The sequence below is a fragment of the Penicillium soppii genome, assembly GCF_028829465.1.
Source record: "Penicillium soppii strain IBT 18220 chromosome Unknown utg000002l, whole genome shotgun sequence".
NCBI lineage: Eukaryota > Fungi > Ascomycota > Eurotiomycetes > Eurotiales > Aspergillaceae > Penicillium > Penicillium soppii.
In genome coordinates, this window is record NW_026643232.1 from 31,881 (window position 1) to 59,670 (window position 27,790).

Here is a 27,790-nt window from a genome sequence, read left to right on the forward strand (position 1 = left end):
TCATGCTCACTCAGCAGTTTATCCATCTGATTTATGAAAATAATGTGCAGATGGGAATTTTTTTGACTCCCATAGGAGTCCCGTGGGAATTCCCATGGAGGGACCAAGGTGATTTTAAAGTCCCATGGGAGTGGATCTGGTGGGACTAGACCTCGATGGGAATTCCCATGGGACTAAGTCCCATGGGCATGGGACCAGATTTTTGCTAGTCCCATGGGAAATGTCAAGGTCTAGGGGTGATCAGCCTGTCAATCCGGTAAGATACGATGATGGATCGGTAATGAATAGGTGGAGGAGCGTCAACGATATAGTATTCTTGTACAGAGACTAATTCTTGTCCCCCAGATAGGGGCCAGGGAGTTATCCCCTTTTATGCCCCGTTTGGACGAAGCTCCCAGGGGCACATTATCTCTGTCGGTATCACTTATTGCGATTCTATCTTCGTTGGTGACACTACGTCCGAATCCTTTTCGTAGACGGAACATTCCCGTTACATGATCGGATCCATTACTCCTCGTCCTGCATAGCCTCGTTAAAACCAACCAGGCAAAACCCTGATGGGGAAAGGCCAAAGGTTGGAAAGAGTGCTTGGCAGTCTTAGTGATCTGTCTCCCATTGTATGGTCCTAAAGACCATTACAATTTATCCTCCCCTCCATGACCGTTGTCCTCAACGGTCTTTGTCGAGCAGGAAGCGATAGCGATTCGCCAAGTAGACAAAGAAGATAGCTCCTTTCTTGGGTTTCATGTTAAACCCCGTGTCCAAACTTAGCTCTTTCAGGTAGACTGGACGGCTTTGTTCTTCATGGTATTTGATCAGTAGCAGCCCGTCTGCTGTAGCAGTAAATTTCAGTTTCTTCCCAGATTCGTCCACGACATGCCACCGAAGAGGATTACCCGGGGAACAGCTTCTAAGGCCCGCAAGAGGAGAGCGGCGGACCGCGGTGATGGCGGTGATAGTGGGGATAGCGAAGGGAGTGATGGAGATGGAAATCGCCCCCTGAAATGGACTCTGTGAAGTTTCACTCAGAGAATCCAAACCGACTTGCCGTCTTTTCATAGGCGTTTTCTTTACTGTTTTGCTTAACAACACCTTTACTGACGCGTCTTCTTTTTCCCAGATCGCGCCCCCGTCGTCATGTCAACACCCTCGCCAAGTCCTGGCTCCAAGCGGACTCGCACTGAGTCGACTCCGAGTTGTGCTCGTGTCGCTGCTGAGCATCGCCGTCAGATGTCAATGCCCGTCGTCCATACCGAGACGCCTTGCAGTGCCTGTTTCCGCGTGAGCGTTGCGAACTGGTTTGCTGCTCATGAGTCGGCCGGTTTCCCGGTTCCGTTTGCTTTCTATTGCAAGCAGGACACTGATCAGTCTCGCAAGTGTGTGGGTTGCTTTGAGTCCAAAGGCAACTGTATTCAGGTATGTTCCGTTTGTTTTTCGGGTTCGACTCTTTACTGACTCCTTTTACAGCTTCCTGTCGGTCTTATAGGACATCGTTTTGAGCTGCTTGCCGTTCTTGCATGGCTCGCCGAGTTCTGTCGGATCCCTGGCATGGTACCTGAGGCTACTTCTGAGCTTGCTCTCAAGGTTCGCAACATTATGGGTGCTTTTTTCAAGTTGTTGGAGCAGCATCAGGTTGTTCACTAGATCTCCAATGCAGCCAAGCCAAATGTGAGTCGGGAAGGAGTCGCTTTTGTTCCTGGAGTTTTTCGCTGACGGTGATTTTGTTTTTCCAGGCCAATGAGATTGCCGACTATGCTTCCTGGTTGGCCAACCATCAGCCCGAATACCGTGTCCCCCTTGGCAATCCCGTCAAATGGCATTATCTGTGGGAGAGGTCGCGTGCTTGTCCCAAACTGCAGTACTCGGAGGAGAATGTGAACTTCTGGATGGCCTCCTTGGCCAACTTCCACAATAGTGTTTCCGCGGTGATGGCTGCGCTGTTCGACCCAACTTCGGCCGAGATTCGCAGAATCGAGCAGCACCTTGGCGATTTCCCTGTGCCACTTCCCCTCACTTTCTGAGGTTTTTTCCCGTTATTCTTCGAGAATTGCGGTGCAGTTTGAGTGGCTCTTTTGTGGTCCCTGGATGATTCGGGGAAGTTCCATCAATGTTTCGACCAGTTCCAAGTTTATTCTTAGCAGGTAGTGAATCAATTTCCTGCAGTTTTTTCTTTTCCTTGGTGTATTTCGCGATGAGTTTTGGCGCGTTCATAGATTCCTCCGGGACCCATTGATTATATTCGGATGGCCAGCCGGTCCACTTAACCAAGTAATGTAAGTCTCCGTCGAATCGCTGGTCATCCCTGATCTCTTCGACCTCCCATTCGTCATCTTCCTGTAGCTCCGGCATAGGCATTGATTGTTGTTCGTCAACGGAGCCATTCCATTTCCGTAGGAGCTGAACAGGGAATACATTATGCAGAAGGGCATACTTGTCGGGTAATGCAAGACGATACGCTTGTTTTCTGTTGGGGATGTCAGGTGACATCCCACATTGGGATAGTCTCCCATGGAGTAGATAGATAGATATCTCTCGCTCTCTCTCTCTCTCTCTCTCTCCTTCTCTCCTCCGTCCGCAATACAATATTCAATATCTTCATATTCCATTGCCCCTTGTATGATCTCCATGATTTTCCGACGCAGTTTAGAACTCGAAACGGCCCAATGAACTTAGGTGCCAATTTCTTACACTTGAACCGCAAGTTCGCGGTAGACAATGTAACAAGTTCTCCAACTTTAAATGACATGGGTTGGTGGCGCTGGTTATAATATTTTGCCTGCGACTCAGTCGCTTTTCGCCAATGTTCCTAGAGTTTTTCTCGTAACTCCTGGAGTTTTGCTTGTCTGTCTTTTGCGGCTGGGGCCTCGCGCTCGGCAACGCTGTTTGAGCGTACTTGGAAATTAGGGTCATACCCTAGAAGGGCTCGAAAGGGGCTCGTGCCTATTGTGGCATTTTCCGCATTGTTATAGGCAAATTCGGCCACCCGTAATAGTGATGGCCATCGTTCAAGGTTTTCGCCGATAAAACATCGTAAGTATGTTTCTAGGGTCTGGTTCATTCTTTCCGTTTGCCCATCGGTTTAGGCATGAAACGCCGTCGAAAACCTGTTCTTAATGCCTGACAGACAGCATAGTCTCGACCAAAACCTGCTGGTGAAGACTGATCCTCGGTCAGATACAATACCATCCGGTGGTCCATACCTTAGTTCAACTTCTGTGTGGAATACTTCTGCTAATTCAGATGCATCCATCGTGGTTGAAACTGGGGTGAAGAGGCACCATTTCGAAAAACGGTCCACGATGACCAGGATGGCGTCTGTGACTTGACCTTTCTAGATCGACGCCGGTAGGCCGGTAATAAAATCCATAGACAATTCGGTAAAGGGTCGGTATGGATACGGAAGCGGCTCGAGTTTCCCGTATGGTTTCTCGCGTGTGGTTTTGCTCCGTTGGCACACTTGGCATGACTTAACATATGCATCTATGTCCGCTGTCATATTGGTCTAATGATATTGGCGTTTGATAAGCTCCTTAGTACGGGCTCGCCTAAAGTGGCCTGATATAGGATCGTTATGATGCAGTTCCAGTATCTTCTCGCGCAATTCCCGCATCTAGGGTGCGTATGCTCGACCGCGGAATCGGAGTAACCCTGTCTCATCGACAGACCACACGCTACTTTCTCGATCCGGGTCCGAAACGCTCGCTTTCCGGCGTACGGACTCCTGGTCTTTCTCTTACAACTCACGAATCCATAAGAGCACATCCAATTCAGTTTCACTACTAATAGATTGGATCTTAGCGCTTTCAGCGCTATCAAAGTCGGTCTTAATGCCGAATTCTTCGCATAGATCCTGCCACTCAATCCATTCTAGAGAGTGATTTACATCGGCGTCCCGATGGGTACCGTGGTCATCGCCAATCGGTACATCTAGCCCTTCGACCCGATTAGGGCTCTCGGCTTCTTCACTAACCAATCGATCTCGAATCGTGGTCATTAACTCTGTCCCAGTTGACACTGCCTCAGAGTTAGGTATCCGCGACAACCCATCTGCGGGGTTGGTCTTTCCAGACCTGTGTTTAATAATGAAATTAAACGGCGCTAGATACATACACCATCGTGCCTATCGACCATTCAGCTTCTACTAGGACATAAAAGTCCGTAGGTTCGCGTGATCCGTCAGCACTTCGATAGGGTACCGGCTGCCATCCAAATAGTGGCGCTAGTGTTAAAAGGAGTAGACAATTGCAAATAATTCCTGGTCAGGGGTAGCATAATTCAACTCCGGGCCGGAGAATTTCCGGGACCAAAACGCGATAGGGTGATACAGACCTCCTACATCAGGCTGTGACAGAATTCCAGCCATACCTTTATTTAACGCATCTGTTTCTAATCGGATTGGATTTTTAGGGTTAAAATGTCTTAATAGACTCGCTGATAAAAAGGCCCCTTTTAGCCCTCGATACGCGGCCCTTTCGGTTTCGTTAAACTCGAAACTTCCAGGTTTCCGTCTATTTTTGCTGCCCTTCAGCATCGATGTGAGTGGCTGTGTGATTTGTGAATAGCCCTTAATGAAACGTCGATAGAAGTTACAGAATCCTAGGAATACCTATAGGTCGTGGTACGTGGTGGGTTCTTCCCAATCCTGAATTGCTTTCACTCGATTCTCGTCCATTCTAGTGCCTTCCCCATTCACGATAAACCCGAGGAACTCGAGCTTATCGCGGTAGAATATGCACTTAGACGGTTTAACATAGAGTTCAGCTTTCCTAAGGTATTCGAACACAGAGTGTAGTGCCTTTATGTGACTTTCTCGGTCAGGGGTAAAGACCAAGATGTCGTCTAGATACGCTATGCAAACGGTGTCAATTAGTCCCCTAAGTGCATTATGCATGTAACTTTGGAATGTTGCTAGGGCATTCGATAGTCCGAATGGTATGACCATATACTCGAAATGGCCGTAACGGGTCCTAAAGGCCGTTTTCCATTCATCTCCTTCCCGAATACGAATCCGGTAGTAAGCGTCCTTGACATCGACCTTACTAAAGAATCTTGATCCTGACAAGCGGTCTAGGATTTCCGAAATGAGGGGGAGAGGGTAGCGATTCTTGATTATTACTTTGTTGAGTCCTCGGTAATCCACGCATATGCGTAGGGTACCATCTTTCTTTGGGACAAAGAGGATTGGAGCACCTGCTGGGCTCTTAGAAGGTCGAATCCGTTTTCTCTTGATATTGTCGACTAAATAAGTCCACAGTTCTTTGAGCTCCTTCCTAGAGAGTGGGTAGATAGGGCCATATGGTGCTATGGTCCCTTCTTCTAGATCAATTGCATGATCCGTTGTCTTGTTTCGGGGCAAAGTTCCTGCCCGTTCGTGGTCGAATACGTCTCGATACGCCTCGAGTTCGGATGGAATGTCATGTTCTGAGATCTCTTGATCCTCGTCTTCATCGGGTAGCCACACGTGTTCTGGCATTTTAACTAGGGCATATATATATGCCTCATTCCTTGCTTTCTTGGCGAATTGATGGGGGTTGAGTAATTCGAATTTATTGGCTCCAAACCACCACTCCGAGGTTCTTGGACGAAGGATGATGTCGAGTTCATCTAGGGTGGTTCGGGAAAGAAGTATGGGACTTCCGGTGGGGTCTCGGTCGATCCTAATATAAGGTCGTTTGAAAGTTTTAGTGATTCCTCGGGAATCAGTGACAGTGAGGGGCACCCAATAAACCCCATGGGTTCTAAGACGTTCCATTGATACGCCTTCGAGAGATGGGCTCCGAAATGGAGCTTTAGCAAGCTTATGTTGATCAGCGAATGATCGGTTCACCACATCTACCTCTGCGCTAGTATCCAAATCTGCATGTGTTTCGATATCGCCGCAGCGAACTGGTACGTGCAGGCGCGTAACACTCCCGATTAAGGGGTGAGGAGTCGGAGTAGCGGGATCGTCTATTCGGACTCCTTTTCTTTTTTTGCTTTGTCGTTATTGGCGAATCTGCCAACCTTTGCTTTTTTCAGTTGTTGAATTAACGATGTAACGGTTTCGTCCTTTTCGGGACAATCAGTTGCGAAATGTCCCTTTTCTTGGCATCGGAAACAAGTGACGTTAGAGTTATCCTTCTTGTCTCTTTTACGTTTCGGGGACTTTTCGGGGTTGTCCCGTTGTGAATTGCGGGATCCTCCTCTATGGCCGCGGCCTCGGTTCCCACGTCCTCGACCTCGAGATTCTCTATTGCGTTTTTTGCCGCTGTCGTCGGTATCGTCAGATTTGGATTTCGGGTCTGAGTCAGTCCCGTCTCGTTTGCGCTTATTGTTCTTGGCGTCCCAATCCTTTTGATTCCTTTTAAAACGGCTCAGGTAGTACGTTTCAGCATCGCGGGAGATTTGTCGGCGAGTCGCCGGTACATCCCCGTTCCAATGTTCAATGAGGACGTTTTGCAGAGGGGCCCATAGCTTCATGAAAAGGTCTTGGGCACGTTGCTCTTCGGTCTTTTTTGGGAGATGTTTCTCTAGTGTTTCGAGATATCTCTCGAACTCGTGGGGGTGCTGCATAGCCCGTTGTTTTGCAGAATTGAATGACTTCAGTATCTCGCTTTTAAGATTGAAATGATTCTCGAGTAGGCCTTTAGTCCATTCCTTAAAATAGTCCCACTTCTTGGCTTCTTCGGGGTTGTTTCGTTGCTCAGTCCGCCAGATATCACGGAATTTTGCACAAAGAGAAGTGGTGCCAGCAATGATTCGTTGTTGATCCGAAACGAATTTCCTTGGTGCCCCTAAAAACTGGAGCTCAAGGTCATCGAGCCATGTGTCACGGTCTTGAATGGTAAAGTTTTCCTTAAAAGAGGAAACGTGAATCTTGTTACGAGCCAAGTCTTGATGAAAAAGAGTGCATTCAACTAGAATACTAAACATGGGGAAAGAAAGAAAGAAAGAAGAAGAAAGAAACAACACGCTGAAACAATTAAGGTAGTGATGCCTGAGGCCTCCAATCAAACAATGTAAAACACGAACTACGAAAGGCGGTGGAACACGGCAGAATCGGTTCAGGATCATTGATCCTGAATTCTTCGTGACAAATCTTGATTTCTCCTTTCTGTGTCGGTTCATCAATATCCGACGACGAGTCATCATGCATTCGCATTCGTTTCGTTTTATCATTAAGGCCGTTAAGTTCGTTTTGAATCTGCACAGCCCGTTGTCGGAGCGAGAGGATTTTCTCCATTCTTTCAACATTCTGCTCTTCTTGTACGACTTGCTGTGTAAGGGAATCTTCTCCTTCGTCGTCTCCGCTGATTTCTGTTACGATCTGGAGATCGGATGGGGGAGTGGTCATGTGATAGTTTTTGCACCCATATGGTGTATCTTCTCTCTTCCCTTTCTCTCTCCTTCTTCCTTCCCCATGTTTAGTATTCTAGTTGAATGCACTCTTTTTCATCAAGACTTGGCTCGTAACAAATTGATGTTTGTTTTTGTTATTGAATATGATGTCCAAAATTTTGATTTTTTGAAGTTCTGAGAAAGTGGCCGGAGTAACAGGGATCCACGTTAAGCATCACCTGACCCTTATATAAGCTAGATGACTCGCTCACCGAGCGTCACCTGAGCGCTCTGTTTTGCTCGCTGAGCAGCCTGATCTTACTTACTGAGCACGATCTGACAATTACATAAGCTCAAGAACTTGCCAATAGATACATTGAGCCTGGCAGAGAAACTACAGCTTCTGGTATTATACTTTAGCAAATTTCTGATGAACGAACTTTGATTCTAAATCTAGCAAAGGGCACACCTAACTGACCTCAAAGTCGTAAAACCCGCGCTAGGATTATTTTGGTGTTCTATCAAGCTATCAAGAAACCATGGTCTTCACCGCAGGAGGCTGCGCACCATATCCAACATACCCTTGGGTTAGTCTTTGGCGCACAAACTATAAATGATCTCAGCGGTTAGCTGGGTTCCGGCATGATGTCCTCCCTAAACTTACCTCGCCTGCTTTGAACGGCGCTTTACAGGCCGGTCGATCAACTGAGATGCAATTTTCCAAGACCGAGATCGTTACATCATGGTCCACGCCGAAGAGAAATGGGACGGTGTATCTTTCTTCCCCTGTCAGATTAATCACGCGATGGATGGTCGATTTAAATCGGTGGTTGGTCCTGGGATAGAGAAAATATTAATTTTCGATGCTCAGTGACAAGATCCGACACTATCTCCACAATGTTGCTTATTTACCAGATCGCCAAGCAGTCCGCTATATTCACCACCATTGTCCCGGGAATAGGCGGCGCAAGCACCCATTCTCCACTTTTGTTGAGGACTTGTAGCGCAGGTACATGACCTTGGGATAGAATAGTCAAGCACTCATAATCCTAGAGGCATTAACACGGTCGCATGAGCGTGCTGGCATGGCATACTATGACAAAAAGTGACTATGCCATGAGAAATGGGGACGGGCTTACTGTGTGAGCTGCGATCCCAGGCATTATCTCCCCGTTCACTGGCTTGGGCGGATAGTGCATCATCCTCGACATTGCTCCAGGGTATCCCATCTTGTCATCGAAGAAAGTTTCTTCCAAATCCAGTGCGAGCGCAAAGATCATCATAAGGTCTCGGGAGAGTTCTAGCGCTTTGGCATAGTATCGAAGATATGTTTCTCGAAAGCCTGGAAGCAGATCCTCACGAGGCCACTGGTTATCCCCATAGAGCTCATAAGTATCTGGGGGAAGAGAGTCATCAGCCGCCTTCTGTGAATCGCCTAAGATTTCGTAGCCAATATCGAATCCTTCGGAGAAGCCTGCCTGGGAGGATCGATCGGCAGGGTCATCCAGACCGTCGGCACCCGTATTCAGCTCAGCGAACATGGGGGTGAACCCGTGGAACTTCTGACCAATTCGCCCAATTCAGTTTTCTTTCCATATTTATATCACATCTTCTATGACTTGATATTTCCGGCGAAATAAATACCTTGGACTTCCCCATAAAGCATTCCATTTTCTGTTCATCTGGGAGGGAAAAGAATTGCTGAGCAGCCTCATGAACAGAATGGATGAGGTCTTCGGCGATGCCATGATTCTATATATAACAAGTGAGCTCAAGAACTTCAATCTGGCATGTAAAGCACGTAAAATTGAAGGATGTCACCTTGATATAGAAGAACCCGACCTGGGTACACGCCTCGTAGACAAGATGTGCAAGCTTCTGGCGTTGATCGAGATTGGTGCTCTTCAATGTAGAGAGATCAATGAGAGGAATGCTATCAAAATCCTTCGCTGGGAAAAGACCGGAAGCCATAGTTACTGCGACTTTCAAGCCTTAGCACTTTTTGTTAGGTGCTATCAATGAAATTTCGATGCCTTTGCGGAGAAGGACCAAGCTGAACAGATTAGCTAGGTTTGATTATTTGCTCGGGAGCTTGAACATATCTTATGGCTATGGTCTATAAGGCTGCCGGAAATCTCATCTGCTTGTGGTGAAATGGCATGCAAGGGATTCACTACTTTGGCCAGCCACTTCCATGGAACATTGCAGGGAATTTTTTTTGGATCCTCTGGGTACTGCGCTGTGACATGTCCCTACAGCCGGGGGAATTGTAAGAATTATTTTATCGTAAATGTAAATGGCCTTCTTGCTCTCTGATTTGCTGGGAGGATCTGGATATGTCTTTCCCAGCGTATGATTTAATGTAATGATGTAGCCTGTCAGCATGTCTGTAACCTGCGGATGCAGTCAGATATCGGGCTCAGCTGCCTGCAGATACCAGCCTTTGGAATCTCGAACATTGGCCTCTTTGAAGCATCCATCTTCCTGCTAATGGTCTTGTGCAGTGGAATAATCTTCCCAACCTATATGAATAAGGTTGATGAAACTAGTTACTTTCTTCCATATCGCACGTCTGGTTATACATTGAAGGCCGGTCTGTCTCTGTCAGCATACCTTCTGCTCAGTATATCGCCTCGATTTCAATTTTGCCTTCGATATCTTCACTCTCTTCGACCTCTTCATCATCCTGAAGGCGGTGGGGGGGGGGGGGGGGGTCTGGAAGGCACGGCTATATATTTCTTATAAAGAACCAGCACCCACTTAAGCGTAAAGCCCACACAAAAGCATGACAGTAATAAAATACCAAAATTACTCTAGGTGACTAATCAGTTTTATTCACGGTTTATCCCCAATTTTGGGTATTTTGGAAGGCCCATGGGTACCCGCCAAGAACCCACGGGCGGGTTCATGAAGGCCCAAACCCGCGTTGGGCTATCCGTGGGCGGGTAGAGTAATTGGAAACCCAACCCAAACCCGCGCTTGGCGAGGTCTATTCAGAAGTGATCTGTCTCACGTGACACGAGAGAACAGCCTTTCAATCCAGGTTGTTGGAGAGACATGCATTTCAACCCTAAGTGTAATATCTGGGTTAAAATACTCACCGCTATCATACATATTGATATTGGGGTATTTCAAAAGTTATATCATCGGCATAAGTCAATGTCAGACGCTCGGAAGGCCTATGGGGTAATCTTTCACGCCTCGTCGCTGTAGATTAATGTCGGTGAAGAATACGGATCATCTTCTCATGCTTGGTGATGTCATTATTTCCACATCCTGAGATCTAGGACGCTCGGAAGGTCTATGGTGTAATCTTTCACGCCTCGTCGCTGTAGATTAATGTCGGTGAAGAATACGGATCATCTTCTCATGCCTGGTGATGTCATTATTTCCACACCCTGAGATCTAGGACGCTCGGAAGGTCCATGGGGTAATCTTTCGTGCGTCAGGATGCGGGCCGCGTTAGTCGGGACTAGTTGAGCCTGCATACTTCGCTCTGCAGGTAAGTACTGGTGTGAAGAACTCGATACTCTCCGATTGGCGTAGATCAGGCTGCGGAAGCGAATCATGTCGTTTACGACGTAAGATAGACCTCATGAAGATCTTGCCAAATGCAGCTGTATATGATCACTAGAACCCGCCCACTAGTAAGTTAATTCCGCTTGGTGAGGGGTCAACTCTACGAAGACCTAGATCGTCTCTGCAGCATCAGTCTGCAGAAAAAGTACCTAGGTATGAGCCAATTCAATGATATCGTGTCTCGTTCTCTGGGCACAGGGCAGTTCTCACCCAGTCACAACATGAACTAGTTCCACGCTCAGCTACCCCACAGGGCATGCGAAAACAGCGTATACCTTGAGAGAGATGCAGAGATGAGGACTACACTGTAGGCCTTGAGACGTGCGGTCTTTCACCTATCATTTCACATTCGGAAATGTCATCGTGCAATACTCGGGAGAGCATCTCTACAAAGGAAAGGTCTGAGAATACTGGTGTCATTCTGGAGAAAATCATGACAAGCTGGTTTTTCTTACTTATAGCAGCGGCTAGTCACTAAAAGGTCTCTTGGCATCGTATTCTCTAGATCAAGCACACTGTACCTACACTCAGACCTAAACAAGCAGAATTACGTCCCCTCTACCGTCATGGCTGCAGTTTCTCGCCCATCTGTCCAGGCAGATGATGAATGGTCACCTCTCCAGTCCGTGATCGTAGGCCGGGCCGGGAACGCATGTTTCCCAAGTGCCCCTGCGGCGATGATTGAGGCGACCATGCCCTCTGAACACGTCCATCGCTTCAAGCCCCAATCGCCATTTGATAGGATGTTAATCGCCAAAGCTGAGGTAGAACTCGACTTCCTGGCAACAATACTGCAGTCCGAGGGCGTCCAGGTCTACCGACCGCCTATCGGGATCGACTGGCACGACGCTAATGGCTACACCGGCGCCATGCCCCGCGATGGGCTTATGAGCGTGAAAAACACTTTGATAGAAGCCTGTTTTGCCTGGCCATGCCGCGATCGCGAAATCGAAATCGCTTACGAACCCGTTCTCGTGGAGCTAGCTAAAGATAGCCGTGTGAAAATCGTGCGTCGCCCCCCATATGCCTTTGCCAATACCCTGCTCGACCCCGGGCATGCCTCCAGCCCCTCCCCTTGGGTGATCAACAACACTCGTCCTGCCTTTGACACGGCCGACTTTATGCGCTTTGGCACCACCATCCTAGGCCAGCTCAGCCACGTCACAAACCAGGCGGGCGTCGATTACATCCAGAGTCACCTGCCCGCGGGGTACCAGATTGAGCTAATCACTCCCAACGATCCTCACGCCATGCATATCGATGCCACTATTCTACCTCTACGCGACGGCCTTCTCGTCTACCACCCCGAGAAGGTCACCGAGGCTAGTCTGCGCAAACACGCGGTGCTCGCGAACTGGGACCTACGCCCCTATCCCTTTGTACCAGCGGCGCCTACCGACCCTCCGTTGTATATGACGAGCCCGTGGCTGTCCCTTAATGCGCTAGTGCTGGATGGAGAGCGTGTGGTGGTTGAGGCGAGTGACCACCAGACCTCTCAATTCTATCAGTCACTGGGGATGAAGTGCATTCCGTGTCCGTTCAAGCACGTGAATAGTATTGGGGGGTCATTCCATTGTGCGACAGTGGATTTGGTGAGAGTTAAGGATTATAAGTAGATATGCAGGAAGTAGCTAGCTGTCAGAACGAAAAACACATGTTTTTAACGACTCGGCCAAAACGATGCACACCTCCTTAGCTAAGCCAAGTACGGTGTATTTTTGCGTATTCTTGACCTGACACTAGCTAATACACAGTACCAATAAGGCTGAATGCAAAGAGGAATACGTCGCGGTTCGTAATTTTCCGGCGTTATTAGGAGTGATTTACTGTCGACGATCGATGAATCGGTAAGGTCTCGTACGTAGCAATGTATTATCACTAAACAGCTATTCTTTCTAAGTTCATCCTGTTAGAATGCTCTCTGGGCCTAGCTAATAAGAATGTGCGTGTTACGAGCCAAGTCTTGATGAAGAAGAGTGCATTCAACTAGAATACTAAACATGGGGAAAGAAAGAAAGAAGAAGAAAGAAACAACACGCTGAAACAATTAAGGTAGTGATGCCTGAGGCCTGAGGCCTCCAATCAAACAATGTAAAACACGAACTACGAAAGGCGGTGGAACACGGCAGAATCGGTTCAGGATCATTGATCCTGAATTCTTCGTGACAGTGCGATCAACTCTGTGTTTTATTACCCCTGGTTCTGGCAATTCATAACTAGGGATCTAATATGAGTAAGGAATTCGAAACAAATAGTGGATAACTATAAATTGCCAGAACCAGGGGTAATAAAACACCAGAGCATTCATACATTCTTATTGGCCAGGGCTGGATAGCAAGTGACAAAATATTAACACTCCGATGGAGTCATCAACGGGGATGCGGTGAGACAATTTGCAACGCTTTCCCACGTAGAGACCGAAGAAGGCACTGGTGGTTTAATTCGCGGGCTATCTGCATTATCGAGGATAAAATTTACTATCTCAAGTCCACCATCGATGGTATCTCAATGTGACCACGGAATGCATCAACCTTAACACTCAAGTCAAGATCGGACGGATTAGTCAGGCGACCAATGTATAATGTCGGTGAATTGCCCGCAAGTAACGTGGATCCTGGTCGTTCCGGCACCCCATCAAAACTTCATATTTTCTATACTTTTTAAACTCCAATTAAACAACCAAAACAACATTAAATCGACAATTTAAACCTTTTCGGGCATGTAGTAAACCTATGCCCTTCCCCATGCATAATGAACATGTAGTTTGCTGGCGTACAGGGGCCAAAACAGGAAGTGTAGGTTCAACCTGGGGTTCTGGAGCAGGTGTAGGGTTAGATATATATCTCACACTAAAACCTTCCTCACCACCCATATTGGCAGTAGGGTCCGGAAGCTCTGTTAAACTACCTATGTTAGGTATCTGCTTCTTTGATTTCTCCCTTTTTTTCATCTGTTTTCTATTTCCCTCCCGTAAACGCTTAATCTCATCCCGCATTAAGATGTGCTCGTGAACCAGCTTAACCGACATATTGTAGAACTGTTGAAGATCACGTTTTGTAGGCGAAGATATCTTATTAGCAGCTAAACTTAGACTAGAATTGAGCCTAGATTTGCGTTTCTCTAGCTGCTTAGTTGTCCAAGGGATGCCGGTAGAGATATTACTACCTGATGTTGAACCTTGTGAAACTGGTCGATCTGGTAGAGGCGGAGATTAAAGACGAATATTTAGCTTTAATAACACCCGATCAGGGTCTAATAGCACTAAAGCAGTAGCTGCGAAGGTATTCTAAATGATTAATTCCTTAAATGAGTTGTTACGAGCCGCTAGAAAGATATCAAGGAAGTCGTCTTTTTCGATAGAATCGATGCCTAACCGGGTATATTCCGCAACCCGCGTTCTATAAGAGCGCTTTAACACAGCAGAACAGCCAACATCAAGAGGCTGTAAAAGATGAGAGGCATACGGAGGTATACAGATTGGTATTATGTTGTTTTCCTGGCAAATCTTATCGAATGTCGCTGTAAGATGACTATCGAGGCCATCAAGGACCAAAAGACAATGTTTCCCTTTCATCTGACTTTCTATATAGGAGGTTTGGTGAGGAGAAGCAAAATTGAAGTGCCTGCCGGAACGACCAGGATACACGTTACTTGCTAGCAATTCACCGACAAATTCACCCGACATGTCGGATAGAAAAAAAAGCCTGTTTCGTGACCGCTAGGCCAAAAAGGTGCACACCTTGTTAGCTAAGCTAACTACGGTGTATTTGTGCGTATTCTTGCTTTGACAGTTCGGATAAATTGCACCCTGACTATTCGTCAGAATCCTACATGGTGACTCTAGATCCTTCTACGAGCCAGGGGCATCCCAAAGTAGTCACGGGCACAGAAACTGGCAAGGGGAACTTTTCACTGAAAGATGAGACAAGCGATAGACATTCTGGTACCGAGTAGTCTGGTGTTACTGATCGTATCAGTGGGACGACTGGATATTCTTTATATGAGGTCCCTACTCATGACTTCCAAATTTTGTCAAGAATGTTGGCAGAAACGACCAGTTCTCAAACAAGTTCGCAGTTCGGGCTACTTCGATACGACAATCAATCGGAAGATCATCGAACCAAGCCTTGATATAGACCTTACCTTTGAAAATCACACATGGAGGCAAGGCGCACCCCGAAGCACTTATGCACTCGATCGCTGTCACCCACTTACGGTTTCCGGGTTGTAAAAGTGAGCGCTTACCGTAAAGTTGAGCCCTAGTAATGACTCTTGCAGTAGCGATCAAGCCTATTGCGAATCCAGTCTCATCATAGTTATAGATATCGTCGGGGTCGATGCTGTATTGAACTATCGTTCGTTGCACGTAATCAAACCACGCATGGATGATTTTCGGGTCTTCGCACTTTGCGCTCTCGTAATTGTAGCACCTCGAGAATTGGGTTAAAAGTTCGGAATCCATTTTCACGAATTTATCAATCATTCTCGCCGACCGTTTGCACCGGGGTAGTTCCACGCTTCGCGAGTAAGAGATTCGCAATTTCTCGTACAGTAGCCGGCCCGGGGGGGGGGGGGGGTGGGGGGCTGCTCCACGAGAATCAAGAGAGAATACCCGTTGTAGAAGCGAGTCTTGTTCGATTTCCGTCAATTTATGGTTGTTTACGCGTGTTTCAGAGCGAAAAGGTATACCATGGAGGCGGCGGCGTAAAGTGGCCTCAGGTACGTTAAAACAGCGCGCTGCTTGGTGAATTAAAGGGGTTTCTTGTTTTTTGATGGCCTGAATAGCTAATAAGATCCTATTTTGCTGCTCTATTGAATTTCGAGAGCGTTGGGTGCAGATTCTCGGCAAAGTGTAAGAAGATTACCAGGTCAGGGGTGATCAGCCTGTCTGTCCGGTAAGATACGATGATGGATCGGTAATGAATAGGTGGAGGAGCGTCAACGATATAGTATTCTTGTACAGAGACTAATTCTTGTCCCCCAGATAGGGGCCAGGGAGTTATCCCCCTTTTATGCCCCGTTTAGACGAAGCTCCCAGGGGCACATTATCTCTGTCGGTATCACTTATTGCGATTCCATCTTCGTTGGTGACACTACGTCCGAATCCTTTTCGTAGACGGAACATTCCCGTTACATGATCGGATCCATTACTCCTCGTCCTGCATAGCCTCGTCAAAACCAACCAGGCAAAACCCTGATAGGAAAAGGCCAAAGGTTGGAAAGAGTGCTTGGCAGTCTTAGTGATCTGTCTCCCATTGTATGGTCCCAAAGACCATTACACAAAGTAGGTGGTTGAAGAATTAGAGTCCACTGAATTGACGCGTTTCGTGTTGGGCGCGTCACTCGTAGGTGCGCGTCACTCACTAGTCAATTGTTATGTGGGCCGGCCCATGGGCCCCTGGGATGGGCCGTCGCGGGGTATATCCACTCATGTTTATTGAGTCCATCTCGGCACTTGACATTTACAAGGTCATATTTTCTGCTTGATCTATTATGTTACGACCAGGCGCAATTATGACTAGCGGCAGGAATGTTATACTGATTTTCAAGACGAAGCTGAAGTGATGGTAGTGCTCGACGTGGGTATTCAACTTCAAGTCGACTGGGAGAAGTATTGGCTGAGCTGCACTTAAGGAGTCAAACCCACATCTAAATATGAGGGCCTGTAGAATTGACACCGTAAATGACCCCGTTCGACGCCAGAACGGCCTCCTTTCCACCCGTAACTTTGGACTTCTACTATCTTCGTCAATTTAGAGATTTTCGGTCAGGGGTATCGTGTTGAACCTTACCCCCCTTGTGTTTGCCAACAATCTCTTTGCGGACCCCCCCTCCGATTTTGGGCCGGAGTATGTTTGGGGATTAATTTGTCCCATAAGACAGGGTTTTAAAATCTCTCTAGGCGCAAGTGCCTACCAAATAATCAATTTGTTGATGGGAAGGAGAGTCGTGCCGGGAGAACTATAATCCAACCGCGGGGTCCTTTCTCCACCCACCCCCACACCGATCTTTCGCACGGACCTTACGCGTATCTCCATCACCCAGGAACAGGAACTGCAACATACGCTCGGGGGATTGGACACAGGGTCAAGTTTTTGTCTCCATCCTATTACCTCATCTCACTTGGAAAAACCATTTGAGCAGAGACACGTATGAAGCTGCTGACTGTTCAATGCCCGGCGTTCCATCAAGTCGAGCCTGTGCGGCGTGTCGTCAGCAAAAAAAGAAGTGTGATGAATTAAACCCAAAATGTTCGCGGTGTACTCGCCTACGTATTCCATGTGTCGATAATGGAGCCCGACGCTTCAAGTTTCAAGAGCTAAAAGTGACCTCCTCGAAGCCGAAAGAGCATCCTATCGAGAGGTCGGCCATTACTGCGGCCCCCCCCTACAGCCCACAAGGCCGATAACAGCCAGCCACGAGTCACAAACACTAAAGCTCAACGAGCCTACCACACCACAGGCAACAATGGATGCAATACCTGCAGGTAGGCCCCCTCGAACATTGCTTGTTGACCAGCTCTAACCAAGTCACCATCAACAGGACTCGGAAAGTACGTTGCGACGAGGTGAGGCCGGCATGCAAGCAGTGTTTCTCTACTGGTCGCAAGTGTGACGGCTATATCGCCACCCCAGCCTTTGAGCTCCTCAAGCCACAAAACCCTCCGGTTTCGGCCCTCCAGGTTGTGGCCAATCCTATCCCACCTCTTCCCGGAAAAAACCCCCAGGAACTGCGCAGCTTCCGTTTCTTCGTCGATGTGACAGCGCCTTCTCTAGGAGGCGTCTTTAATTCTACATTTTGGAAGACAGAAATTCCTAGAGCCTGCTACCTTGACGATGCCATCTGGCATGCTATTGTTAGCCTTGCGTCGGCTCACGAATCTTCTGTTTCCACTATATCTACTGGCACTTGTACAACGCCTGGCAATTTGCATACCCTTCTGCACTATAACCTAGCCGTCAAGGACCTGCTGAAGTCGTTTTCACCCGAGGGCTGGTGGCGGGTTCTTACCCTTAGCATTCTTTTCACGTCTATTTGCTGCTTGGAGAACAAGTACCCTGAAGCACAGATGCATTTCAAGTCTGGGTATAGGCTGATCTGCGAGATTGACACACCCGACCATAATTGCCCGCATGGATCTCTGCCCAACAAAAGAGCTCCAAGGTGGAACCGGCTGCGAGGCCAAGTACCCATACCAGTATCTGTTGCCTCACTTCGATCCATGGTCGAAGCCTTCGAACTGCAAAATTGCAAGCTCGAAGCTGCCAAACACTCGTACAGTTGAGCGATTTTGTCGCAATGAAGTTGCCGACCGCATTCTGCTTAGCGGTCTGATTGCGGTAACATTAGCTTGGATTTATACAGTTTGTCAGTATTATGGTGGATCTGCGTGTGGATTCTGGGTATATACCCAGAATATCTTAAAGGCAACCCTTACAGTTAGAAGCAGATCCTAAGTTAGCTGGCAAAAAATAAGCTCAACAGAAACGAAAGAAAATCAGGGGATTTGTCTTCCTGTGGAAGCGTTCGGTAGTTTGTCAATCAACAGCAAGGAATTTGTTCCTCGAGTACAGCAAAGTGAGCTATCGCAAAAAGACCAGGGCAAACTGTCTGATCGGAAATTCTCCTGGGATCACTTGTAAAGTATAGGGGGGTTCTAGTGTTTACAGGATAGGGCCTGTCAACTAGGTAAGACGAAGATGGCTCCGGAACAGATGTATTATATGAATAGTACAGAGACTGATTCTTGGGGAACTTCCAGGTTCCCAAGAATGGACTATTTATCATTGATAGGAGCGGGGTAGAGTGGCGGTCAGAGTACGCTCTGTGATCGACAGTGACACGCTGGCGATAACCCGTCTCTATGACAGGACTCTGAAGAGTCAGGATCCACTCCGTTACAATTATCTCCCCGTCCGCAATGGATGTCCACATCCATAGAACGTTTGCGAGTATCTTAAGCGTAGCCCATTAAAAACCCAAGGGGAAAAGGTAGCTAGCTAGTACCGCTCATGAAGGTTTTGCATAGTTACGGGGGGTCATGAATGACGCGCTGGAGAAACGCCAGCAAACTGAAAGTTGAATGTTTTTCCAGTTTGGGGGGAGAGGTGCCTGAGGTTGACGTAGTTTTGGGAAGCAAACAAAGAAGGATGGTGGTGCCTCAGGTGTGGTTTTGGGAACAAAGAAAGATGTGGGTGCCTTAGGTTGGGAGTCATCCCAATTTGGCAATTTTGACTTCTTTGACGTGAATATCAAGTCCACACGTGTTGTTGTTTACCTCTTTTCTTTCTTCATCCTCTTTATCCTCTTTACAGCGACGCACCTGCACGTTGCTGTCTTTTCCCCAGTGTTTCTCCAACTTCCCTATCTTGTTTATCCAGGTAAGTTGTTTACTTCTTCGGATCTGTCGATCACTTGTTGACTCTCCGGTGTTCCACCGTCATTTGTACAGCTTCTCCACGTTTGCTCGCTGTTGTGATGCCACCCCGAACTCCCTCCGAGCGCAAGGCTGCGCACCCTCCTCCGGAGGATTCCTCGTCCGAGGAGCCTGAGGTTTCTGAGAGTGAGTCTGAGGAGACTGACAATGATCCCGCCATCGGAACACCATCAGGAAGCCATGCATCCACTGTTGTTGATACTCCGACTCGCAATGCAACTGCTGCTCGGAGTACTGCGGCTCTCCGCAACCTGCGTCGTGCCTAGCGGGTTCCCCGTCCCCTTCGTCCGGAACCATACTTGCGTCATTCGGGATGGTGTATGCACTGCTTCCGCACCTTTGTGGACAATTGGGATCCTAGTGGACCACCAGTGATTCCCTGTCTTGACGATGGGATGTCGTCTAAGAAATGCAGGCAATACGCCAGTCGTGGTAAAAATTGCGAGCCTGTGAGTTACGTTCCTCTGCAGGCGACATGATAGCAGCTGACCGGCGTTTCACTGTAGGTCAACGAGGGTATTCTTGGCGATGCCCTGCGTCTGCAATGCATTCTTGACTAGGTGAAGCCCTTCTGGCAGGGTGGAACTGAGGACTTCCACGAGTTGGAGGATGCGGCCAAGGAGAAGTTGGGTCCCGCGGTTCGGGATTTGGTCGTTGGCTTCAAGGTTTTGCTCGACGGTCACCGCAAGCAATTCAAGATTGCAACTGACAAGAAGGTCGAAAAGGTAAGCGTTCCTCTGGTGTTTTGCTGGTGCCTTTCTGACGTGTTGGCAGGATGTTGCCGCAATTTATGAAGCTGTTGTCAACAACCGTCGCCGGATGTTGGCTCCTGTTTCCATGACCGCTGGCATGACGGCGCTTCGCCGTCTTTCTGCCGAGGCTTCGACTTATCCTGGCGCGCGTCTCTCCGATGACGGTTACCATGCTTGGGCCTTTGCCATCCGTACCTTCCGCGCTCGCATCGTCGCCATTGTTGAGGATCAGGATTCGTTCGACGATCTTGATGATTCTGAGTTTGCCACACTCAGAGCCGACGTTGTGCAGGATTTTCCCGTTGAGGACTACCTCGTTTGACTGTTGTTCCTCTGGCGCTTTGCTGTCTTCTCGAAGTTTGATTTTCTTTTCTTTTAGTTTTCCCAATTCGTGGGGATGGCTTCTTGCTGGGTTAAGCCAGTAGTTTCGCTGTGTTTCCACTGGTGTTTTGCGATCGTATCGATACTTTCTTTAGAATAGTTTTCAATCACTTTGACTTTTTTCTTTGCTTCTGGAACTTAGAGATCATTCCTCTTGCATTCTCCATATCTTGAGCAGGGACCCATTGGTTGTATTCAGAGGGCCAACCTTTCCATTTGACCAAGTAGTGAAGTTCATTTTGGAACTTCTTCTCGTCGCGAACCTCTTCGACTTCCCACTCATCGTCATCTTCCAACTCTGGCATCGGCAACGCTTCACTGTCGTTCCGCTGATGCCATTCTTCGAGTAAGGATACTGGGAAGACGTTGTGGATTCGTGCATATTGTTCGGGTAGTGCTAGCCTGTAAGCTTGTTGTCCGATTTTGTCGAGGATTCTGAAAGGTCCGATGAAATTGGGTGCGAGCTTCTTTGACGGGGATTTGAGTCGAAGGTTTCTAGTTGAGAGTGCAACTAATTGTCCCCTTCGAAACTATCTCGCCTCGTGGCGTTTATTATAGTACTTCGCCTGCGATTCGCTTGCTTTTTGCCATGTTTCATGTAGTTTTTGGCGAAGTTCATGAAGCTTCTCAAGACTATGTACTGTGGCTGGGACCTCTCCTTCTGGAGTGCCGTCCTCGGCACGTAGTTGAAAGTCTGGTTCGTAGGCGTATAGTGCTCGGAAAGGCGTCATTCCTATTATGGAGTTTATAGCATTGTTGGAAGCGAACTGTGCTGTTGGCAGGAGTGCGGGCCAATTTGTCTGTTCTGAATCAAGGAAGCATCGAAGGTAGCTTTCTAACACCTGGTTCATTCGTTCTGTTTGACCGTCGGTTTGCGGGTGGAACGCTGTCGAGAATCTGAGTTTGATATGACTCTATTAGTATAGTTTCGACCAAAACTTGCTAGTAAAGATCGATCCTCGATCCGATACTATGCTGTTTGGCGGTCCAAATCGGAGCTCAATTTCCCTATGAAATAGCTCGGCTAGCTGGACTGCATCAATCGTAGATGATACGGGTAGAAAGACCGCATATTTTGAAAACCGGTCCACGATGACTAGGACTGCATCCACAGTTTCGTCCTTATAGATTGTCTGTGGCAGATGGGTAATGAAATCCATTGATAAGTCGCTAAAGGGTCGCTGGGGTTTCGGTAGCGATTCTAGCTTGCCATATGGTCGATGTCTTGGTGTAGCAGCACCTTGGCATACTGCGCACGATTTAACGTATTCGGCCTAGGCTTCCGCAGGACCCAGCCCCAGACCCAGGCCGGGTCTGGGTCGAGGCAAGGTAACCCGGACCCGACCCAGGACCCAGGCTGGGTACCCATTGGGGCCCCAGGAAAACCCAACTTTGCATAAATTCAAGTTCTTGGCGTTCATAATCCTGCTAACTAATCAATATGTAATCTTGGTATCTTTTGCTGTTTGTTGAAAACCATCATGAATGGACTTATAAGATCGTAATATTACTTATTTTAAACAAAATAATAGCTTATATAGATTATTGATATATTCTTTTAAGTTAATAATGAGTTAGAATATATGAATCTTCTATCTATGGTGATGCTATAGTAATTGGGTGGTGTTATACCTTCAAAGTTATCAGAAATATATTTTGAATCTAGCATCTAATACGTGTCTCTCTTAACTACCTTGAATTTTCTAATTAACTAACCTTTAATCATCTAATAGAGAATATAGAGTGTAAAAAAAATATAGAACACATCATTTCATGATTTACCTCACATTCCAATCTGTCACGAAGAATTCAGGATCAATGATCCTGAACCGATTCTGCCGTGTTCCACCGCCTTTCGTAGTTCGTGTTTTACATTGTTTGATTGGATGCCTCAGGCATCACTAACTTAATTGTTTCAGCGTGTTGGTTCTTTCTTCTTCTTTCTTTCTTTCTTTCTTTCCCCATGTTTAGTATTCTAGTTGAATGCACTCTTTTTCATCAAGACTTGGCTCGTAACATAATACTAAACATCACCAAAACACTTTACTGAGCAGCACGACTGTACAAACCATCATTGTGATTGGTTTCAGCCCTGCTCAGCCCCACTTCCCGTTCCCTGGCATCGTAGAGCCAAGACCTCCGAACCGAACCGAAAGATCGACAGAACCGACCAATCAGCAGCAAGAATGGCTGATTCGAAGAAGAAGACTCCCCGCATGACTCGGAGCCAACAAATGAGACTCGCTGACAGCGATGATCAAGAAGAAACGACCACACACGATCCGACTTCGATTGAACTCCCTTCCTCCGACCTTTCGTCACCAATACGAGGACGAAGCCAAAGCACCGGTGCTAGTCTAGCTTATTCGCATCTAAACTCACCAGCGGTACGCGACACTCTCGCTCGGCAGGATGCACGACAGCGCTTCGAAACAATGGTCAAGAAGTACAAAGAGCTTGAAGTCAAATTCAACGAGCTAGAAATCAGGAAGAATGCTGTTAGTAAAGAACTTGAAGAAAGCGTCATGCTCCGAGAGCGAGCTGATGAAGAACGTGAGGAAGCGATTGCTCACCTGATGATCGTAAAGGAAAAAGAAAAGACGGCAGTGGATGCTAGAAATGAGATGGCATACCAGCTACTACAATCAGGAAACCACCAGCGTAGCGCATCGATTGTAGAGGCTATAGCTATAATCCCTCGTGTTCAGAAAACGACCAAGATGCCTGATGCTCTTATGCTAAGTGATGGCAAGGAAGTTCGCTTCGAAACCTGGTAAATAGTGATCCGACAGAAGCTGCTTGCTAATATAGATCATTACCCCGATCCGATCCACCGAATGATATATATCCAAAGCCGTTGCGAAGGAAAGGCATAGCTACACATCGCACCAAGAATGGATCCTGAATCGGCCACTCACTACACCGATGTAGAAGATATTCTCATACACCTGAAAACAGTGTTTGCTAACCTAAATAGGAAGGCCGAGGCATATACTCAGTTCCATAAATTGAAATTGAAACCAAAGGAGAACTTTACCGATTTTCTGGCTAGCTTTATGCAGCTTGCCGAAGAAGCATGTATTCTAATCGAAAACCGTAAGCAAGATCTTTATCTTATGCTTCCATACTTGCTACAAACCCAGGTGATGCTCTAGAAGAATCAGAACACAGTATCTTTCGATGAATTCGTCTAGATCTATATCAGTCTGTCCCACGATATCAACGTTTAGCAAGAATCACGATCTAGTAACCGAGCACGAATTTCCAGTTCCGGAAACAATATCACTTCCTCGTCGATAGGTTCAACCTCTACGACTCGAATCAAGAAAGAAAACTCAGGATTCACCCCGTTGCCATTTACTGAAAGATAAACACTGATAAGAGAAGGACGTTGTTTTAACTGTAAGGAGCAAGGCTATATGACCCGTGATTATCCTAAGAAGACAGGTCTAGCAACCACTACAGCAATTACTCAAGTTCCTGCTCGCAACCCCTCTCCTCGTATCGAACTAGAAGAATTTGAAAATCAGGATTCGGGAAAAGCACCTGCCTAGGCGAAGTCTCCCTCCTAGGCGGAAAAAAGGTGTCACTTTATTCGTTGAATTTACAGAAGTTACTTAGAGGTCCATATGATAGTTTAGTGTTTAACATAGAGCTCATGATCAATGGACGTTCCTTTTCTATTTCAGCACTATGTGATACCGGAGCAGATGGTTCAATTTTTATCGACACAGCTTTAGTAGCTTTACTATGCTAAAAGCAAGGTCTACGAGTTCAGAGGTTAGAAAGGCAGTGCCTAGTAAATGGATTTGATGGCAAGCCAGCTAGACCTATCACTTATACAGTTATTCTTTTAATGTGTATTAAAGGGCATGTCTACTAGCAGGTACCTATACTGGTAGCAGATCTTAGAAAACACGACTTGATACTTAGACGAGTATAGCTAGCGCAATATGACGTTTTACTCGACTGTCGCCGTCGTCGAATGATTTGGCCATATAAACTAACCTTGTTTGAAGAAGTATGTAACCAGGTTTCCCTTCCCACCCCGATCACGATACTTAAGAAGCCTATTCTAACAAGCACCGCCAGTACGCATCAAGTAGATGCAGACCGACGAGACAAGCTACTTAAACAAAGTATTGACCTTTTACCACGGAAGCATCAAGATCACTAATGGCAGAGAGCAAACCTCGAGAAAATACAGAGAAATCTAAGGAATAACGACCTATTACTGCTAAATATATCTGAGTTCAACTGTCCACTAAATATCAGTATCATCGGTCCTACAGCATATTAGAGACTATAGGCAAGATCACTTTCTGATAAACGCACTAAAGTATTTTCCACTTCGCTTGCCGAAATCGATCACATCCTCGATATCAAATCATTATTAGTATCATCAGATCTAGAGATAGATGAGATCCGAGCGACACTGCCGACAGAGTATCAGGACCTAGTAGAAGTTTTCTTAAAAAGAAAGTTAGATAAACTACCTCCGCACCGAAAGGGTGTTGATCATGATATCATACTTAAAGCGGAGGCATAGCCAGGGTACTGTCCATTATATAAGCTTTCACTTAACGAATTGCAAGAAGCAAAGAAATACATTATGGCAAATCTCGACAAAGGATTCATTATGCCAAGTTCAGCACCATTTACATCACCAATCTTAATGGTTAAGAAACCCGGTAGTAGACTACGCTTCTATATGGACTACCGGAAATTAAACTCACTTATAAAGAAAGACTGTTACCCGCTCCCATTGATTGACGAGGTGTTATAACGGACAAGCAAGGCGAAATTCTTCACTAAACTGGACATCCAGCAAGGCTTCCACCGGATTCGTCTAACACCTAAAGCCGAGGATCTTACCACTTTCCGAACTCGATATGGATCCTTCAAATACAGAGTGGTCCCCTTTAGATTGACCAACGGACCTGCAACGTTCCAAAGGTTTATGAATGACATTCTACGCGAATGTATGGACGAATATGCGGTAGCATTTGTGGATGATATTCTTGTCTACAGTAACACAATTAAAGAGCATCATCGTCATGTCCGAGAAGTCCTGAAACGACTCTAGGAAGCAGGGCTACAGGTGGTATTAAAGAAGTGTGAATTCTCGGTCTAGCAAACTAAGTTTCTCGGGTTTATTATAAGCACCGACGGCATCTCAGTAGACCCAGAGAAGATTAGAGTGGTTTAAGAATGGAAAGTCCTAGCTACGGTAAAGGGCATTCAGTCATTTTTAGGATTCTGTAACTTCTACAGACGATTCATTTAAGGGTATAGCAGGCTTACTAAACCCCTTCACTACCTGACTCGGCATAATGTCCCCTTTCTATGGACTGAGTAATGTGAAATAGCCTTTTAGCAGTTAAAACATCGACTCCTTACAGCTCTAGTGTTACGACACTATGACCCGGCGCGACTTACCCGGGTTAAAACTGACGCCTCGGATAACGTGGTCGGTGTAGTGCTCACATAGTACTACAAAGACGATGACTTCTGGCATCTAATGGCTTTCTTCTCGAAAACGATGTAAGTAGTAGAGCTGAACTATGAAATCAGAGACAAAGAATTACTGGCAATTGTCCGTGCCTTACAGGAATGGAGACCTGAACTTAAAGGATTATCCCGACCCGAGCGTTTTGAAATTTTAACGGATCACCAGTCACTAGAATACTTTATGACTTCTCGACAAATGAATTAACGACAAGTCCGATAGAGTGAGCTACTTTCCCAATTCAGGTTTGTGATCAGATACCGACCGGGTAAGAAAAACGTGGTCGTAGATGTCCTTTCCCGGAAGGATACACCTTATTAAGATACTGGTCGACAATTCGCGTTACTCCCGGAAAGTCATTTCGAATCCCTATCGACATCAATATAGGTCGCCCTATCACAAGTTACGGATTCAATTATAGATCGTGTCAAATATGCCAACAAGACTAGCTCGGAACTAGAAGAATATCGGGAAATGGCCCGAAAGGGTAGTACGGTATAGACTATCAGCAATGAACTTCTGCTTTATAATAGTAATTTGGAAGTGCCCGATCAGGACGACCTCCGAGCTCGCTTATTAGACGAGCTACATCGACAACCATTAGTTGCTCACCCCGGCATTAAGAAGCTAAAGAAGTTAATCTTAGCAAGATACCACTAGTCTAGCTAGGTAACCGATGTGAAGAGGTATATCGACAACTGTCTAGTATGCAAACGGATAAAATCCTGGAGAGATCGAACCCCTGGACTTCTTCACCCCTTAGAAATCCTAGAAAGACCATAGGAGTATCTTACAATGGATTTCCGATCATTCCCAAAGGACCGACATGGATTTGATGCAGTATTCGTTATTATAGACCGCCTTACAAAAAGACCGATATCTATCCTATGCCATAAAGACACTGATACAAAGAAGATGGCACGTTTATTCATTGATAATGTGATCCGTATCTCCGGCATTCCGTCCTTAATTGTTTCAGACCGAGGTGGTTAGTTCGTTTCAGAATTTTGGACCGAGTTCTGTCGAATTCTTGGTATTTAGAGGAAGCTATTAACAGCTTACCACCCGCAAACTAATAGACAGAGTGAAATTGCTAATCAATATATGGCACAAAGACTACGTCCCTATATTGAACATAACCAGGATAATTAGTCAGAGTGTCTACTAATGGTGGACTTCGCAGCATCAATCTTACCGCAGGACATAACGAAGAAATCACCTTTTTTTATTAAACGTGGCTACGAACCTATCATGTCTTTCGATTAGAGAGATCAAGCGATACTAATAACCAACGAGCGCGAGGTATCGAATATGCTCACTCGATTACACGATATTTGGCAAGAAGCAAAATAACAAGCTATGAAGTCTTAACAAATGCAGATCTAGTAGGCAAATAAGCACCGCCGAGAAGTGGATTTCGATGTGAATGACTATGTTTTCGTGACAACAAAGGATTGGTTGCAAGACAGACCGAGCAGGAAGCTTTCTTATATGGCCAGTGGACCATACAAGATTGTGGAAAAAGTGGGCCACTCATTCAAATTAGAATTGCCCCCATCTATCAAAGTACACCCCGTGTTTCATGCCAGCAAACTACGAAGAGTAGCTACAACGGAGCCTTTACGTGGTCAACATACCGATCCACCACCACCACTACGTGTCGGTGAAACTGACGAATGGGAAGTCAACAAGATCATGGATTCCAAACTGCATTATAGAAAGCTGCGATACCGGGTCGATTGGCTCGGTCATGATGTCGATCTATAATGGTATCCCGCCGGGAATTTTAAGCATACACCTATGAAACTAAGAGAA

At 46.6% G+C, this 27,790-nt stretch overlaps 6 protein-coding genes across 6 annotated transcripts; 5 read left to right on the plus strand and 1 right to left on the minus strand.

The window, feature by feature from the left end:
* Window positions 1-1,137: 1,137 nt before the first annotated feature.
* Window positions 1,138-2,021, plus strand: N7529_001354 (uncharacterized protein; the record flags this gene model as incomplete). Its single annotated transcript, XM_057236885.1, has 3 exons — window positions 1,138-1,416; window positions 1,468-1,632; window positions 1,734-2,021. 3 exons carry the CDS (start codon window positions 1,138-1,140, stop codon window positions 2,019-2,021), a joined length of 732 nt encoding a protein of 243 aa, XP_057101572.1.
* Window positions 2,022-7,900: 5,879 nt separating this feature from the next.
* On the minus strand, window positions 7,901-9,288 carry N7529_001355 (isopenicillin N synthase family dioxygenase; the record flags this gene model as incomplete). The annotated part of the gene is made up of 6 exons (XM_057236886.1): window positions 7,901-7,924; window positions 7,982-8,153; window positions 8,230-8,366; window positions 8,457-8,879; window positions 8,962-9,069; window positions 9,139-9,288. Coding segments are annotated over 6 exons (1,014 nt in total), but the record flags the coding sequence as incomplete, so codon positions are not given.
* Window positions 9,289-11,462: 2,174 nt separating this feature from the next.
* N7529_001356 (lysine amidinotransferase) lies at window positions 11,463-12,451 on the plus strand (the record flags this gene model as incomplete). Its single annotated transcript, XM_057236887.1, has 2 exons — window positions 11,463-12,375; window positions 12,405-12,451. 2 exons carry the CDS (start codon window positions 11,463-11,465, stop codon window positions 12,449-12,451), a joined length of 960 nt encoding a protein of 319 aa, XP_057101574.1.
* Window positions 12,452-17,364: 4,913 nt separating this feature from the next.
* N7529_001357 (Zn(II)2Cys6 transcription factor domain-containing protein) lies at window positions 17,365-18,181 on the plus strand (the record flags this gene model as incomplete). Its single annotated transcript, XM_057236888.1, has 2 exons — window positions 17,365-17,383; window positions 17,427-18,181. 2 exons carry the CDS (start codon window positions 17,365-17,367, stop codon window positions 18,179-18,181), a joined length of 774 nt encoding a protein of 257 aa, XP_057101575.1.
* A 1,193-nt stretch (window positions 18,182-19,374) lies between these two features.
* N7529_001358 (uncharacterized protein) lies at window positions 19,375-19,599 on the plus strand (the record flags this gene model as incomplete). The annotated part of the gene is made up of 1 exon (XM_057236889.1): window positions 19,375-19,599. One exon carries the CDS (start codon window positions 19,375-19,377, stop codon window positions 19,597-19,599), a length of 225 nt encoding a protein of 74 aa, XP_057101576.1.
* Window positions 19,600-19,808: 209 nt separating this feature from the next.
* N7529_001359 (uncharacterized protein) lies at window positions 19,809-20,407 on the plus strand (the record flags this gene model as incomplete). The annotated part of the gene is made up of 3 exons (XM_057236890.1): window positions 19,809-19,835; window positions 19,900-20,058; window positions 20,108-20,407. The coding sequence occupies 3 exons, from the start codon at window positions 19,809-19,811 to the stop codon at window positions 20,405-20,407; spliced, it is 486 nt and encodes a 161-aa protein (XP_057101577.1).
* Window positions 20,408-27,790: the final 7,383 nt, after the last annotated feature.